Here is an 18731-nt window from a genome sequence, read left to right on the forward strand (position 1 = left end):
ATCCTTTTGGCAAAATGTATAGAACTCAATGATGTGCATGTATTTGGGGAACTAATCTCACTTCTGTCTTCTTCTTTTTTTTTTTTTTGAGACAAAGTCTTACTCTGTCACCCAGGGTGGAGTACAGTGGCACGATCTCGGCTCACTTCAGCCTCCACCTCATAGGTTCACGTGATTCTCCTGCCTCAGCCTCCTTAGTAGCTGGGATTACAGGCGTGAGTCACCGCACCTGGCCTGTTCCTTCTTTAGAAGATGATGCAAATAATGTATTTTTATTTTGCTGTGTTCTTATGCATCTTTTTTGTTATGTCAAATCTTTTTTTCTTTTGGAGTAAGTTGAGAGTTAAATAAATAGTCATAGGCCCTATCTTTTTAGAAAAACTGAGAAATATAGTTACCCTAGAAAAGGAGGCGTTTAATAAATCTCCCCATTTTCAGCCTTAACGTTGTTATTCAGGATTCATTTTGGTTTCTTTGCCTTTTTCCTGAAGTACATTAAAACCTGATGTTACGTACTTTGAGCCACAAAAAATCACAATATATTAGGGTATATTTAACAATTATTTATTTCAAAGGAAGTAATGTTCAAAATAAGCCTGGGTTATTTTTTTCATATTACTTACCTAAAATTGTTTCTGGTGCAGTAAATGTTTGTTGAATAACTTGTCTCTTATGAGTATTTTAATCAGCAAAACAAATAGGATAAATATGTCAACTCAGATTCTATTACAGTTTGATGGTTTACCTACTTTGCTGTAAATGTGCTGAAAGTTTATTCCATACTATTTTGTACTTGTTTTATTTGTGTGATTGTTGTCTGCTCACTTGAATGATAAACTTCTGGAAGATAAGTGTCTACTCTTAGATTTGCACAAAGGAATGTTGACTCCTAACGATCGGTGATTTTGTTGATTAATGGGGGGAACATGCAATCTGTTGTTGGGAAATTTTGCAGAAATGTGTGAAATGTTGGTATTTTTTTATTTTTATTTTTTCTGTAGCTATTGGTTTTCAAATTTTATTGATTGATTGATTGAGACAGGGTCTTGCTCTGTCATCCAGGATGTCTGCATTGGCATGGTCATAGCTCATTGTAACCTGAAACTTTTGGGCTCCAGAGATCCTCCTGCCTCAGCCTCCCGAATACAGGCACATGTTACCACTCTTGGTTAATTTTTAAAACATTTTTTGTCGCCAAGCATGGTGGCTCACACCTGAAATCTCAGCACTTTGGGAGGCCGAGGCATGTGGATCTCTTGAGCTCAGGAGTTCGAGACCAACCTGGACAACATAATGAGAACCCATCTCTACAAAAATGCAAAAATTAGCCAGGTGTGGTGGGACCTGTGGTCCCAGCTACTTGGGGAGGTTGAGATGGAAGGATCACTTGAGCCTGGGAGGTCAAGGCTGCAGTGATCCATGATCACACCACTGTACGCCATATTGGGTGACAGAGCGAGACCCTGTCTCTTCAAAATTTTGTTTGTTTTTGAGACAGGGTTTCACTCTGTTGCCCAGGCTGCTCTCAAACTCCTGGCCTCGAGTGAACCTCCTGCCTTGGCCTCCCAAAGTGTTGGCATTGCAGGTATGAGTCACCATAGCTGGCCAGTTTTTTTATTCAGTTGAACTCTGGGCAAGTATTTGCTTTGTTCTGACTTTAGTGTTGTGATAGTAATTCCACCTGTTTTCTTCTTTGCTTTTTAGATATTCCTCTTCGTCAAGTTATAGCTGAGGAGTGTGTTGCCTTTATGTTAAACTGGAGGGAAAATGAATACCTTACGCTCCAAGTTCCTGCATTTTTGCTTCAGAGTAATCCATATGTGAAGGTAATTAATGTTTAAATAAAAGGATTATTAGGATAGTATTATTATACTTGTTTAACTTTACACTACTTTGGGCATGTGTCTAATTTCTATGATACAAATGATTGGAGAAATGCTGGTTGATAGTTTTTGATAATTCATGCATTTCGTCGTGCTCTAATACATTTTTTAATACCATATAGTTGATGAGCATGTAGTCACAGATTATTTAGTTGACAGACAACACATTGGTGTAATCCTAAGGTAGTGAGAGATTCACTTTCTTTGCTTTGGTTGCTATAATCATACTCTAGAACTGATGGATACCATCAGGGATGCACTTCTTCTTGTTTCCATTTGAACACTTTACCCTCCTTTAGAATTTTACCCTTCTAAGTTTGATATGTCTGAATCTCTTAACAAGTTTGCTATTAGTAATTATTCCTGTAATGAAATAATTTATTTAGCAAATCAGTAGTAAGTTGTTTATTTTGTTGTTTTAATTATATCCTTTGCAACCTAAAGTGCTTCTGAGTACAGAAAATACCAAAACTAAAGAGAAACTGGAGGTATTTGCTAAGATTGTATGTTTCATATGTTAATATTATACACACTCTGAATAAGTAGTGGACTTTTCTCACTTTCTGGTCTTATAATTAAAAAAATAAAACATGGGATTTCACATAGTAAGTCCCTCTCTCCCTTTTTGGGTGTATTTGGTCCTTCAGATTTTCTAATTATTTCTAATTGTTGCTATTACCTTTTGTTGTTTGTCCTTATTTGCCCCAACTTGTCTTTAATAATACTTAATCCTTTAAATCTGTGTTTATCCGGGAACTCTTGTAAAACTGTACCACTTTGTAACATTTGTGTTTGGTTAGTTGTTTCTTCCTTCATATTTCATGTATGTCCTTTTAAAACCTGAGCTCATTTCATTTGTACCCTTTGAGGATTTATTGAGAGTTTGTTGATTTCTTCAGTTTTCCCCACCCCCCTTTTTGTCGTCTTTACACTTGCTCAGGAAAATTGCCATACTTGAATTATCCTTTTCTTTGAAATTTCAGACATTGAATTATATCTATCTTTTTTTTTTTTTTTTTTTTTGGAAACGGAGTCCTCTCTGTCGCTCAGGCTGGAGTACAGTGGCACCATCTCGACTCACTGCAACCTGCGCCTTCCAGGTTCAAGTGATTCTTGTGCCTAAGCCTCCTAAGTAGCTGGGTTGACAGGTGTGCACTACCACACCTGGCTATTTTTTTTTTTTTTTTTTTTCCATAGAGATGGGGTTTTGCCATGGCTGGTCTCGAACTCCTGACCGCAGGTGATCCACCCACCTGGGCCTCCCAAAGTGCTGGAATTACAGGCATAGCCACTGTGCCTGGCCTGAATCATACCTATCTCTTTAGTGAACTTTCTGGCATATGAGTTCTTAATATCTTGGGCACTTGTCTTCTTATGCCCAACGGTCTTTTCTTAGCCTTAAGAAAATCAGATGAGGGAATCATTTTGTTCCAACGTTACTGTCATTTACATGTAGAATTGTAGCTTGTTGTTGAGTGCTAAGACAGTGTAGTAATTTTTCTCTTTACCTCTGGCAGTGAATTCTGTGGAGCTGTGCAGCAGGAGAGATAGGCATATGATTGTGTAATGAATGCTTGCGGGTCTGCAATGTGTAAGGACACAGGAAATTGTTTGGTAGGTTGCCTAACTCTGAGAGAGGCTGTCTCACTGCTTCCTGCAGTTCCCCTGATCTGGTCCAAAAGAGGAAGGATGTGTGGTGACTTTGTTAAAGAAAAGTCACTTAGGTGTCTCATCATGTCATCTGGTGGTTAGGGTTTTGTGTGCCACCTTCCATACATAATTGGCCTCACTGCCTTGTTAATGTCAAGGAAAAAGGAATTAAAGAAGTTTAGAATGAGGGATTGTGTTTTGAACAAAATACAATTTGGATCAGTTTCCACACTTCCAATGTAGTGTGGAATACACACGCCACACACACACACACACACACACACACACGCACGCCCATGTAGGAAAAAGTCTGAAAGGATATTAACAGCCATTATCTCTGGATAATGGGATATTAGGTGCTTTTAATGTTTTCTATTCTGTTACATATTTTCTTACTCGAATTTGTATTATGTAATCACAAATAGGAACAGAAAATTTGTAAACGTGTGACTAAAATACACCCTTTTCAAATAATATGGTCTAGTGTACCCCTTGGATCAGAGTGGGAGGCAGTGCCACATAATGGGAAGGGCACAGGATTTATAGGCACTTTCATGGTAAAAGTCTAGGTAGCAGTAGGAGGGGTTGGCAGTCACAGTGGTGCTAGTGTAGGCTAAAACCTTAGGTTGTTCCTGTGGCCTGCCAGGCCTCTTAAGGTGTGCGTGCTTCTTCTCCAGGTGTAGCTCCCCTGCCCCCTGACCTTCCAGCCCTGTGCTGGCAGCACTAGCATGCCCATGCCATGTTTCTCATTCTGCACCTGTGCACATGATGTTTGTCTTCTTAGCCTGGATGTCCTTCCCAGCTTTGCCTGTTCGTGTGGTTTCTCTGATGCTTTCTCATATTCTTTTCTGTGTACATGAGTGACTCGCTTCCTCTCTTTGCTGCCTTTGTACTGTTGTCCTGATGCGCTGCTGTTGTACCGTTGAGGTACTTCTTTTGTTGTGTTTATGCTGAATACTAAGTTATTTGTCCACTTGTCTTCTCAATAATGAGCTGCTTCAGGGCACTTGATTTTTATGTTGTGCTTTCCATGATGCCCAGCACATAGTAGGTGCTCAGGAATGTTTGTGGAATTCAATTGGTTTGGGGCCTAACACCTCTGAAAATTCTTTTTTTTTTTTTTTTTTTTTTAGACAGAGTTTCCCTCTTGTTGCCCAGGCTGGAGTGCAATGGCATGATCTCAGCTCACTGCAACCTCCGCCTCCCAGGTTCAATTGATTCTCCTGCCTCAGCCTCGCGGGTGGCTGGGATTACAGGCGTGCGCCACCATGTCCGGCTAATTTTGTATTTTTAGTAGAGATGGGGTTTTGCCATGTTGGCCAGACTGGTCTCAAACTCCCGACCTCAGGTGATCTGCCCGCCTCGGCCTCCCAAAGTGCTGGGATTACAGTCGTGAGCCACCGTGCCCGGCCCTGAAAATTCTTTTAAACTTATGTAATAAAATTTAATGACCTAAAGTGCTATAAAGTATATAAAAAAATAAATTTAGTGACCTAAAGCATGTGATCACTGACAACAGCAGAAGTGTTTGAGCTAAGAGCTACCGTAGCCCTGGCATTACACTGCAGTAAATAGCTGCGTGTATTGTGATCCCAGTTGTCAGAGACGAGTATGTTAGGGGAGCAAGCTGACTGAAATGTCTGCTAGGCTATTGGTCCATGTCCATTCACCTAGTATAGGTAGGGTTTTTATGTCATTGTCACTAGCTTTGGAAAGCCACAGTACTCTTGTTAATTTTCATGATCACAGAGTTGTGGCTATGGAGAAGAATGTCCTTGTTCTTAGAAGATGTATATGGAAGCATTTAGGGATGAAATGTTGTGCCTAACTTAGTTTAATATGGTTTAACAAAACAATTTATGTAGATATATAAAGCAAGCATGGCAGAATAGTCACAATGTGTCAGGTATTTATTGAACTATTCTTTTGATTTTTCTGTTTAAAATTTTTCATAATAAAAGAATGTGGGAAGAACCGCCAGTTTTTGTCTTTATCACAATCTTGCCACCTCCTTAAAAAAGCCACCTTAAGCAATAGGGACCGCTAGAAAACTTTGTAGGTCCATTTCAGTAGGAACCAGGGGTTCCTGATGAATTCAAAATTGCTCGCTACTGCACCCTCTACAAGAGGCATGGGGTGTAAAAGTTAGTAAGAACAAGGATAAAGGGGCCCAATTCTGTATTTGGCTGGGTGCTGTGGCTCATCCCTGTAATCTTAGAACTTTGAGAGGCTGAGGCGGATGAATCACTTGAGGCCAGGAGCTCGAGACCAGCCTGGCTAACATGGTGAAACCCTATGTCTACCAAAAATACAGAAATTAGCTGGACATGGTGGCACATGCCTGTAATTCCAGCTACTCAGGAGGCTGAGGCACAAGAATTGTTTGAGCTTAGGAGGCAGAGGTTGCAGTGAGCCAAGATCATGCCACTGTACTCCAGCCTGGGTGCAGAGCAAGACCCTGTCTCAAAAAAAAAAAAAAAAAAAAAAAATTCTGAATTTGATGTAAGTCAGTCTTTCTCTGCTTTTTGCTTTTAGCCTTTCTACTCTTTATTTCTGGGTGCTCCCTACATCTCAGGTCCTTGAGGCTGCTTTTATTCACATCAGTCGTTTCATGTAACCTGTCCTGCCTTACTTACCTGTCCTCCTCAGATGAACAGTAGCTTCATTCCCAATTACTACTAACTTTCTTAGAGAAAAATTGCTTTAAATCTGTATCTCTTATTTCTGGCAACTTCAGTTTCCTTATTCCTTTCCTTATTTTTCTCATTAAAACAATTTTTTTCAGTGATTAAAAGCTCTGTGTGTGTGTGTGTGTGTTTGTGAGAGAGAGAGAGAGAAATCTAAGCATTATTTTAATCTCACCCCCTGGGCTTTTACTACAGTTAAAATCTTGGTGTATGCCTTCCATTACACCTTTTCTTTTTTCTGTGTAACTAACGTGGGATCGTACTATGTGTATTTAGCAACTTGTTTTTCTGCACTTGATAAATCAGGTGTCTGTTTGCATTGTCTCATTTTCATTTTCACTAGATTATAATTGTTCAGAGACAAAGTTTGTCTGCTTGAACCAGAGGATCTTTCTCAGATTCAGATCTGTCAGTAGACAGCGAGCCCTGAATTCCTCAGTTGTACAGAATGCACAGCATAAAATAGCTGTGCTTAGTCTGTCTGGGCAGTCAGTCGTTGCATCTTTCCTCCAGTGTGCCTTGATAATAGAGCTAATATGCATAACGTTACAGATTATCTTTTGTGTTTTTTGTTTTTCATGTTATAGCTTGGACAGCTTTTAGCAGCTGCATGCAAAGAGCTTCCAGGCCCTAAAGAAAGTAGACGGACAGCCAAAGACCTTTGGGAAGCCGTTGTTCAAATTTGCAATGTGTCCAGTCAGCACAAGCGAGGAAATGATGGCAGAGTTAGTTTAATAAAGCAGAGGGAATCTACGCTAGGTATCATGTATCGGTATGTATTGGTATATTTCTGTCAGTTGCATTTGATTTCTTACTATTTATCCTATTTATTCTATTAACCTATTAAGGGTTGATTTCAAGAACATCAACTTTTATTCTGTGTATCATAAAGATGGACAGTCTCAGGAGTTCTGTAGTATTCGTCTGTGATGCACCTGTGTGCCATGGCCACCTTTGGAAATGTCTTCTGTTTATATGTCACTTTAAGAAATCATTTAATTAACTAGAATTCAAAATCAGCAGTGTTTTAGGTTGAATAGTATTAAAGACTTCACATGTGATTAAAACAGGGAAGAAATGTTACTAGGTTAGTATAACAATAGACTATTACATTCTTTTTCATACTTGCAGAATTGGAGCATTAAGAATAAACCTTCACCTGTAATTTTCTTTCTTGATTTCTATTATTAAATGTGTATTCAAAAATTTTTGTTTTGTAGGAGTGAACTGTTTTCTTTTATCAAAAAATTACGAGTAAGTTTAATAAAAATTGCTCTAATTACTGTTGCTGGTTTTTGTAGAATATGACTAAAAAATATTGGTTACTTCAAAAACTGATTGAATTATTATTATTTTTTTAGTTTATTTTTTTTAAGAGACAGGGTTTTTTTCTGTCACCCAAGCTGGAGTGCTGAGGTGTTTCACTCCATCTTCTAACTCTTGGGCTTAAGCAATCCTCTCACCTGAGCTTTCTGAGTAGCTGGGATTACAGGCACACGTCACCATGCCCAGCTAATTTTTTGTAGGGATGAGGTCTCCTTTTTGCTCAGGCTAGTTGGCAGCTCCTGGCCTCCAGTGATCCTTCCTTCTTGGCTCCTCAAAGTGCTGGGATTACAGGTGTGAGCCACCATCCCCAGCCAACCTCCAGAATTCTGAGGCAAGAAATTATTGCTGAGAGGGACAGACTCCCCCAGTCTTAGTGAGGTAGCCAACACTGCTCATCAAGGGAAGGCATTGTTACTTATTAAACCCCAACTATGTACTAGCCTGTTCATACACATTATCTATCTAAGCCTCAAAACAACCCTAGGGGTAGCGAAAATGATGCCCATGTGTTAGATCAAAAACAGAGGCTCAGGTATCTTGCTCAAGGCAAAAGTCAGTAAAATGTCTGGCTGGAATTCACACCTGTGTTGTCAGTCTAACATCAGAAACTGTTGGCCGGACACAGTGGCTCATTCTTGTAATCACAGCACTTTGGGAGGATGAAGTGGGTGGATGAGGCCAGCAGTTCCAGACCAGCCTGGCCAACACGGTAAAACTTTGTCTCTACTAAAAATGCAAAAATGAGCTGGGTGTGGTGGTGCACACCTGTAACCCCAGCTCCTCAGGAGGCTGAGGCATGAGAATCATTTGGATCCAGGAGGCAAAGATTGCAGTGAACTGAGATCAGTCCACTGCATTCAGGCCTAGGTGACATAGTGAAATTCTGTCTAAAAAAAAAAAAAGAAAAAATCTGGAGACGGATGGCTCATGCCTATAATCCCTGCACTTTGGGAGGCCAAAAGGGGAGGATGTCTTGAGCCCAGGTGCTCAAGACCAGCCTGGGCAATATGGCAGAAACCCATCTTTACAGAAAATACAAAAATTAGCTGGGTGTGGCGGCACGTGCCTGTAGTCCCAGCTACTCGGGAGGCTGAGATGGGAGGATAGCTTGAGCACAGAAGTTGGAGGCTGCAGTAAGCTGGGCAACAGAGTGAGAGCCCATCTCAAAAAAAAAAAAGTGGGGCAGATGACTAGGCAGAGCACAGAGGGTTCTTAGGGCAGTGATGCTGTTCTGAAGGATACTGTAATGGTGGATGTGTGACATCCATCTGTCCAAACCCAATGGACGTGCAATGCGAACGGTGGGTTAGCTGTGGGCTTTGAGTGACTGTCAGGTCACAATGGGCTCCTCCATTGTAACCAACACACCCATCTGGTGGGGATGTGGATAGAGGGGGAGGCTGTGCACGAAGAGAGGCAGGGCGTATATGTGAACTCTGTATTTTCTCTCTTTTTTTTAAGATGGATTTTTGATCTTGTCACCCAGGCTGGAGTGCAATGGTGCAGTCTAAACTTACTGCAACCTCCACCTCCCGGGTTCAAGCGATACTTCTGCCTCAGCCTCCCAAGGAGCTGGGAAGCTGGGACTACAGGCGTGTGGCACCACGCCTGGCTAATTTTTGTATTTTTAGTAGAGACTGGGTTTTACCATATTGACCAGGCTGGTCTTGAACTCCTGACCTCGTGATCCGCCTGCCTTGGCATCCCAAAGTGCTGGGAATACAGGCTTGAGCCCTGATGCCCAGCCAACTCTATACTTTCTACTCAGTTTCTCTGTGAACCTAAAGCTGCTTTGGAGAATATTAAAAATTAATTTCACCTGACCAGGCACGACGGCTTACGCCTGTAATCCCAGCATATACAGGCAGGCAGATTGCAAGAGTCCAGGAGTTTGAGACCTGCTTGGGCAACATGGTGAAACCCCATCTCTACAAAAAATACAAAAACTATCCAGGCGTGGTGGTGTGTGCCTGTAGTCTCAAGTAATCGGGAGGTTGAGATGGGAGGATCGCTTGAGCCCAGGAGATTGAGGCTGCAATGAGCCATGATTGTGCCACTGCACTCCAGCCTGGGTAACAGAGTGAGACCTTGTCTCAAAAAAAAAAAAAAGAAAAATTCATCCTAACATTCATATGGAAAATCAGGGGACCCTGGGTAGCCAAAATAACCTTGAAAGCTCACAGGCATGTTGAAAGTCTCACAATCCCCTATTTCAAAAACTTCCTACAAAGCCGCATAGGTGAGAACAGTGTGGTAACGGCAGGAAGCTTCAGATTCCGACTCTTGTCATTTTTCAACTTAATATTCAGAATCTATTGACAATAGTAGTAACATAAGAATAACAAACAGGCACATTCTTTTCCATTTTAAAAATTGTGTTAAAATATATATAATGGGCCAGGCATGGTGGCTCACACCTTTAATGGAAGCACTTTGGGAGGCCGAGACTGGTGAATCACTTAAGGTCAGGAGTTTGAAACCAGCCTGGCCAAAAGTACAAAAGTTAGCTGGGTGTCATGGTGCGCACCTGTAATCCCAGCAACTTGGGAAGCTGAGGCAGGAGAATCACTCGAAGACGGGAGGCAGAGGTTGCAGTGAGCTAAGATCCTGTGCTGCACTTCAGCCTGCATCTCAAAAAAAAAAAAAAAAAAAAAAAAAAACAGCATATATATATATATATATATAATATTGGAAGAATCCAGGAGTTTGAGACCTGCCTGGGCAACATGGTGAAACCTCATCTCTACAAAAAATACAAAAATTATCCAGACATGGTGGTGTGTCCCTGTAGTCCCAACTAATTGGGAGGTGTGTGCCAATATATATTATCTATTATCTAGGCAGAGCACAGAGGGTTCTCAGGGCAGCGACACTGTTCTCAAGGATACTGTAATGGTGGGTGTGTGACGTTATCCATCTGCCCAAGCCCATAGGATGTGGAATGCCAAGGATGGGTCAGCTGTGGGCTTTGAGTGAGTGTGAGGTCACCATGGGTTCCTCCATTGTAACCAACACACCAGTCTGGTGGGGATGTGGATAGAGGGGAAGACTGTGCATGAGTGGAGGCAGGGTGTATATGTGAACTCTATACATTGTATTCAGTTTTTCTGTGAACCTAAAGCTGCTTTCAAAAAGAAAATACAAAAATTAGCCGGGTGTGGTGGTGCCTGTCTTTAGTCCCAACTACTCGGGACGCTGAGGTGGGAGGATTGCTTGAGCTTGAGAGGTTGAGGCTGCAGTGAGACATGACCGCGCCACTGCACTGCGGCCTGGACAACAGAGTGAGACCTTGTCTCAAAAACAGAAGAAAAGACTAAAGATGAAAAGGGCTATGGCTGCTGGGTGGGAAGACAAGGGAAGGGACAAATGGAAACCTTAAAGGTTTCTGCTAACTCTTCCCAAAGAATTAGAAACAATGTTTACCAAATGTTTCATTCCCTTTTAAGCTCCCCTCCCGCAAGGCAGTTCACCAAGCAAACTGTTCCTTATTCTTCCTTAGAAACCCTGCCCCCTCACAGTTGTTCTTAACCTCCTGAAGTCTTATCCCCGTCCACCCACCACACAAAAACACTGGAAGGAATTACCTAAATACAAGGCAGGATTACTTAAATCTGAATGAGTATTGAGTACCTATTTCTATATTTTATACATATATATATATATATATGGACAACATTTCCCTGTTGTCACTCAGGCTGGAATGTAATGGTGCAATCTTGGCTCACTGCAACCTCCGCCTCCCAGGTTCAAGCAATTCTCTTGCTTCAGCCTCCCAAGTAGCTGGGACTACAGGCACGCACCACCACACCCAGCTAATTTTTTGTATTTTTAGTAGATACTGGGTTTTGCCATGTTGCCCAGGCTGATCTTGGACTTCTGGGCTCAAGCAGTCTGCCTTCTCGGCCTCCGAGAGCACTGGAATTACAGGCATGAGCCATTGCACCCAGCGGTCTTCTCATTGTTCTGCCATCAGGAGCCACTTCATGTGACTCCCCAGCCCCCTCAGCTTCCACTGTTTTCCATCACATGCAGAATAAAACCCAAAGGCTGGACCCCAGCTGCCCTCCTAACCTGGTTTCTTATCACTCTCCCACTGGCTCCTCCTGGACCAACCTCACACTCCTTGCTGACCTCAAAATCACCCTGGACTTGGCTTATCTGACGAGACTGGGCGCGTTCAGGGTGGTGTGGCCGAGACCCCACTGACAGCTTTCCATGGCCTTGGCCCACCTATCCTCCAAATTCTGTCAGCTCTCGCTTGTTTAAATTGTTTTATTTTTATATCTTCTATAAATACAATTAAGTTTTTCACGTGCTGATTCAGAAAAGTAAAATAAGTAAAACAAATAACTAGCATTTAGGCTAATATCATTATGCAACGTCCCCCTTTTGGATCCAAGACCTAAGATTGGACACAATGAATCCATACCAGCCCTGCGTCAAACTGCTTCCTGTGAAAACGGGTGTTTAGATTTATCATCCATTTTATGTTTAAAGTCGTGCCTCATGTTACTTGGTCTCATATTTTGTCTGACTTTCTAGCACAGATCTATTGTGCTAGAATATGTAATTGGCTTACTTACATTTTTGACATAACAGGCATATGGATTTCTCCTCATTACTAAGAGTCCTAATTGTAGCCTCTTAGCTTAATTATAACATTGAACACAAAATCCACTTTCTCTGTGAAATCTCTCTTTGTGGGGCTCCTTGGATTCTTTTTCTAAGAAAGAAAGGATGAAAGAAAGAGGGAAAAAAGAGACAGAAAGGAAGACTGAAAAAAGAAAGAAACTTAGATCAGCTTCTTTTCCCTTTCCCTTCTCTTCCCTTCCCTTCCCTTTACTTTTTCTCTTTCCTTTTCTTTACTTTCCTTTTCCTTTTCTTTACTTTCCTTTTCCTTTATTTCCTTTCTTTTCTTTTTCTCTCTCTCCTTCCTTTCCCTTCCTTTTGTTTTTTTCTCTCCGTTCCTTTCCTTTTTCCTTTCTCCTTTCCTTTTCCTTTCCCCTTCCCTTTCTCCTTTCTCCCTTCCCTCCTTTCCCCTCCCGTATCCTTCTTCCTTTCCCTTCCCTTTCTTTCCAGGATGTCACTCTGTAACTCAGGCTGGAGTCCAGTGGTTCCATGTCAACCCACTGCAACCTCTGCCTCCCAGGCTGAAGTCATCCTCCCACCTCAGCCTCCTGAGTAGCTGGGTTTACAGGTTTGCACCACGACAGCCAGTTAATTTTTACATTTTTTTTTTTGTAGAGACAGGGTTTCACCATGTTACTAAGGCTGGTCTCCTGAGCTCAAGCTATCTGCCAGCCTCGACCTCCCAAAGTGCTGGGATTACAGGTGTGAGCCACTACTGTACCCGGTCAGAATAGGCACTTTCTAGACCTTCCTAAATGCTGTGTCTTGGATTTTGCTTTCCTCTACTGCTAGGTGAGGTCCATACAGCTACCCATGATTGACTCTGAAAGTTGTTGATACACGGCACTGCATTGAGAAAGCTCACACCTCACAGTTTATTAAAGAAATATGAGCATAGTCCAGGTGCGGTAGCTCACGACTGTAATCCCAGCACTTTGAAAGACTGAGGTGGGCGGATCATGAGGTCAGGAGATTGACACCATCCTGGGCAGCATGGTGAAACCCCGTCTCCACTAAAAATACGAAAGTTAGCTGGGCGTGGTGGCTCGAGCCTGTAATCCTAGCTACTTGGGAGGCTGAGGCGGGAGAATTGCTTGAACCAGGGAGTCGGAAGTTGCAGTGAGCCGAGATCATGCCATTGTACTCCAGCCTGGTGACAGAGTGAGACTCTGTCACGAAAATTAAAGTATGAGCATAAATTAAATAACTGGTGTCGTTGGCCCTCCATATATATTTCTTTCCCAAAAATTATTAATAAACAATAAAGTATGGTTATTTCATATGCCTGTGCATACAGATTTTAACATTTGGATATATATTTCTTTGAAAGCTAGGATATATTTTCTAATGCTCTTTCATTGAAGTCAGCTCCTAACATTCAGCATAAATATGAGTTATGAATCCCAGTTATGTACCTGAGCCTCATTCTCCCTCCCTGAGCCCCGCACACTGCCCTGGGCCCTTCTTTGGCACATGGACAGATGAATGGGAGCTGCTGGGTGTGGGAGCACTGGACTGGGAATGAGACTTGGAGTATAATCCAAATGGCCCAAGAGCCTACAGCTCGAAGCTGCCGTGACAAGCTCCAATCAGACTCTGCTCCTTAGTTGGCCAGCACCTATTAAGAGGAAGCCAGACTTTTCCGCTTCAGGCGATGGTATCGGTGGTGGCACTTCCAGGGGGGACACAGCAGCTTAGCAGAAGGACAGATTCAGAGGGGCTCTTGGGGAGCTCATGCAGGGCCCACAGAGACCTTCTCTCTGGGGTTCCAAACTGGCATTTAGAGGGAGATTCAGTACTCACACCTGGGGTGTTTCAGAATATTCAGGGGACCAGAGAGACCAATGGGTGAAACAGGAGGATTTTATTAAGGTGGCCACTGACTCAGCAGATTAGCATCCCAAGATTGAGCAAAGGAGAAAGAAAATGGTATACTTTTTATATATCCAGGATGATGTAACACAGGTTTGCAGAAGCCACAACAAAGAACAGTTAATTTGTAACATGTCTTGTGATGTATGTTACATTTGAAAAATAGCATTTTGAGAAATACATTACACATTCTTTGGGTGTTATCTTGCCCTGTGACCTTGCAGCTGGTCAGCAAGAAAAACAGGAGTCTTGAGATGTCTAGGAACTTTGCTGAGAATGTGGGCAGAATAGATAAGATAGGTTTTAAGGAGTTAATTTTAAGCAGAGCTGGGGTTAGATTTTATATTGAACACAACACAGTAAACTGTGTTATGCAGCAATTGTAGACTACCATTGTTATTGTTTAATTTCCCTCTTCATTTCCCCCCTTTGTTGCTTTTTATTAACTCTTTCATAGGAAACAACCGCATTGCTTTCAGCATTCACTAGTATTTGGAAGTTAATTTTGGTTTAGGTCGCTTGGTATTCCTATGGGCTTATTTATTAGTTTTATGCCTGTTTGGTTTTTGTAGCTGGATGTCAGGGCGATGGCTTAGGTGTGTTGCAGAGCTTTTGAAGACAACCCTTTTGGGAGCGCCTTTGTATTTTTGGTGGACAGGAGGCCGGTGTGTTAGCTATGGTAAGCGTACAGCACTGAGTTGAATTTTTAGCACGGGATTGAGAGTTTCTCTCCTGCCATGAGAGGCACAAAATGATCTTTTAGGCCTGATGGCTCCTTTGTGCCTGTGCCTGTCTTAGGTTGTCTTTCCTTTGAAGAATCTTACCTGTCTTTAGCTCACCAGTCATCTACCCAGGGCCAGCCAGGGCAACAGCTCAAAAGTTGGAATTTGAGTAAACACAGGCCCGGGGCCTGATCTGCAGAGTGTTGTGGTTCCAGGAACAGTGCTATTATTTACCTTAAGTTGTTTCTTCTGCTAAGCTGTAAGACAATGTAATATTAGTTTTTTTCTGGTAAATGGCATTTCTCATCTATGTGGCTTGTAAATTTGTAAGGTAGCAAATTTAAAGCTTTGGATGTTTCACTGGTTATGATTTTTAGAACTGCCTGCAGCCTAATGATGCAGTTAATTATATAGATGGGAGTGTGATATCCCCATGCCCTGTTTTGGTGCCCAAGTGGCTGGGCCATAATAATTATTTTTTTCTGGGGGCCAGTCTGTGTTTTTTTCAGTTTCCTATTTGTACATTTATTATAGCTGTATCAGCTTATAGCATCACTAATCCAAAGTGGGATTTGAGTAAGCACCGCCTGCTTTTTTTGAGGGTTATAGGATTTGCAGTTATGTCATGTGCACACCTAATTAGGACTTTCCTAATAGGGGTGTTATAACAAGTTGGGGCTACAAGTATTTTTTTTATTTTGAAGAAGTGTTTTTCCTACCTGTTAGGCATCTAAGGACACACTTCCCTAATGAGAATGGGTTACCCGAGTTAGATTGTAAAGGGTTTCTTTTCCTGTTCTTTTACAGAGCTCAAACCATAGCCCAGGTAAAAGTTTGGGGTTCTAGCACACATAAGACTTATTATTACCTGGATTACAAATTGAATAGGTAGTTCGATTATACATGCAAGTTCCTAGGGAAGCTCCTTTACACTCATAATGTGTTTGCTATAGTAAAGTTTTAACTTGTGTATTCCCTATTTGTGTAGTGTGGGTGCACATAGGACACCCATACAGGACTTCGTCACTTAGTAGATTTACCATAAGGGCTGACATGAGCAAAATGAAAGGTAACATTTTTACACTAAGACGGGACAAGGAATGCTTTCTCCTGGGAGCAAAGCTTTGCAGCAATGTCAACATAGTAAGAGGATGCTTAACATTATTAAAATGACAAGGTTTAAGATTTTGCTTAAGGTTTTAGTTTATGTTTGCTTATCCGGTGGAGCTTCCTCGAGCTTCGGCCGCGTGTTGACTAGTCAGCTTCTGGTTGTGTGACTAGAGCAGGGCTCGACAGTTTCTCAGGGTCGTCTGCATCTGGAACGGGACCGAGCTGGTCCTGGTCCTTGTCGATGACATGTCTCCAGGTTAGCCTGGTGGGATATTCTGGATCCGACTGACTGGTTCACTTGTCTGGGGCTGCTGCTTAACTGGCTGTGATGAATCCAGAGAACAACTTTAGCAACTTTAACAGCAATGGGGGTGGATAAGGTTACAATAAAAGGGCCCAATATGGTTGGGTTCCACTTTTTAACCTAGACAGAGTCTCTGGGTTTAAATGAATGGATTGGAATTGTTAAACTTATGGGTTTTCTTTTTTGTACCCAGCTTTGTTTCATGGCTTTACCTAGGGCCTGCATTTATCTCCTTAATGTTTATTTTTCCTATTTTTTTAAAAAAAGATTTTCTTTTACCCGGGTTGTGGGGGGTGGTTTCCCAAACAAAACTTCGTAAGGTGAATATTAGGTCTGTTTGGTTGGGTGCATCTGACTCGGAGAAGGACCATGGGCAAGATTTGATCCCACCGTAAGTGGGTTTCCTGACAGAGTTTCTTTAGGAATTGTTTGAGTGTCCAGTTTATTTGCTTTACCTTCCCCGAACTCTGGGGACGGTAGGCAGTATGTGATTTCCAACAGTTGAGAGAGATTTTGAACAATCTCAGCTACAAATGCCGGTTCATTGTCAGACCTGAGAGTCAGAGGCAGCCCAAACCTAGGAATACTATCTGTTAGTAATGCTTGAGTTGCCTCCATGGCTTTTTCAGTGCAGGTGGGGAAAACTTCTACCCACCCGGAGTAGGTGCAGACAAGCACCAGCATAAACCGAGAGCCTCCTGCTTGGGGCGTTTCAGTAAAATCTACAAGCAAGTTTTCACATGGGGTTACTCCCACTTTTTGAATTCCCAGGGGCCAAAATGACCCTTGCCGTTGGTTGTTCTGAGCACAGGTTAAGCATTGTTTACAGACGGCTCGGGAGATGACAGTGAGCAGTGGCACATAGAAGTGGCACCCCACTAGTGTTTCTAGTGCTGTTTTCCCATGTGAGTTTCTTGGTAGAACTGTTTTTACAAACCTGAGGGCTATTACTTCAGGAAAAACTAATTTTCTGTTTGAGAACCTCCACCAGCCTTTTTTTGTATAAGCTCTGTTTTCCTGAGCAAACCAGGTCCTCTCATTTGGGGAGTAATTTGGCTTCTCTTTAGGCAAAGGTTCTGGGAGGAGAGGCATGGCAGTAGCTGCCTTCCTACCTACCGTGCTGGAAAGTGGAGTATTCATTGCTGCACACCTAGCTTCTGCATTTGCTTTCCTGTTGCCTCTTGACTCTAGGGTCCCACGTTTTTGATGGCCTTGGCAATATATAACAGCTGTTTTTCTTAGGATCCCATACTGCATCTAAAAGTTGTAGGATTTTTTCTGGATACCCTACCCTTGTTCCTTGGGCAGTTAGGAGTCCTTTTTTCTTGTACGTGCTCCCATGTACATGTAGCATAGCAAAGGCATACTTTGAATTAGTATATATGTTGACTCTTTTACCTTTTGCTAACAGCAATGCCTGCGTTAAAGCTATTAGCTCTGCTCCGGGGGCTGGGGTTCCTGTTGGCAGGCTTTGGGCATCTACCACTGAATTTAGAGTTACAACTCCATATCCTGCCCATCTGACTTCTGTTACAAAGCTGCTACAAGCTGTAAAGTACTTGACATCTGGATTTTGGAGGGGCCGATCTGTAAGATCCGTTCTACTTGAGAATACTTTATCTACTGTCTCTATACAGTTAGATAGGGGAGCTTCTGTTTCCAGTGGGAGGAGGGAGGCAGGGTTGAGAGTGTTTATAGTTTCTAAGGTTATGTGGAGTTTTTACATAAAAGCCCTGATATTGGGTCATTCTAGGATTTGACAACCAATGGCGCCTTCTTTGCTCCATTAGTGTTAAAAGAGAGTGTGGTACCCATACAGTTAACTGCTTTCCCAGAGTTAATTTATCAGCACTTGTAGCAGCAAGAGCCTTGAAACAGGATGGCCATCCTGAGCCGCCGAGTCCAGTTGCTTTGATAGGCAGGCTATTGGGTGATGCCATGATTCCAAGATTGGGTTAAAACTCTGATGGCCACTCCCTTCTGCTCATGAATATACAGGAGAACGGGTTTAGTTATGTCTGGCAGTCCTAAAGCAGGTGCCTCAACTAGAGCCTTCTTGATTGTATTAAATGCTTTTTGTTGCTCAGGCCCCCAGATAAAGGGTTTTCTTTCCCGCCCTTTTGTGTATTTATATAATTATTTTGCCATTAGTGAGAAATTTGGGATTTAAAAATGGCAGAACCCTGTTGCCCCTAAGAACACTGTGACTTGTTGCTGGGAGGTTGGGGTGAGAATTCTACAGACAGCTTCCTTGCATGCGCTGCCTAACACATGCTGTCTGTCTGTGGCTTATGACAAACCCCAAGTATGTGACTCCTTCGCAGGAAATCTGGGCTTTTTTTTCCTCCTTTTTATATACTTTATACCTTGCCTTCCACAGAAGGTGGAGGTTTTGGGTTCCTTCATGGCAATTTTTGATAGTGGATGCTGCTAGGAGAAGGTCATCTCCATACTGCCGAAGGACACAGTTTTTATCTGGTGGGGTGTAAGCATTAAGGTCTGATGCTAGGGCCTCACTGAAAATTGTGGGAGAGTTTTTGAACCTTTG

General features: G+C 42.3%; 1 protein-coding gene across 1 annotated transcript in view; it reads left to right on the forward strand.

Annotated features, from left to right (window-relative positions):
• Positions 1–7428, forward strand: part of LOC135278035 (integrator complex subunit 8-like) — a 43154-nt gene extending 35726 nt beyond the window's left edge. The window contains 2 exon segments of the mRNA XM_064384415.1: positions 1705–1826; positions 6808–7428. Coding sequence (XP_064240485.1) covers positions 1705–1826; positions 6808–7059 — 374 coding nt within the window. The 3' untranslated portion in view covers positions 7060–7428.
• The last annotated feature ends 11303 nt before the right edge of the window (positions 7429–18731 follow it).

The sequence above is a fragment of the Aotus nancymaae genome, unplaced genomic scaffold, assembly GCF_030222135.1.
Source record: "Aotus nancymaae isolate 86718 unplaced genomic scaffold, 86718_ANA_hifiasm-v0.15.2.pri h1tg000036l, whole genome shotgun sequence".
NCBI lineage: Eukaryota > Metazoa > Chordata > Mammalia > Primates > Aotidae > Aotus > Aotus nancymaae.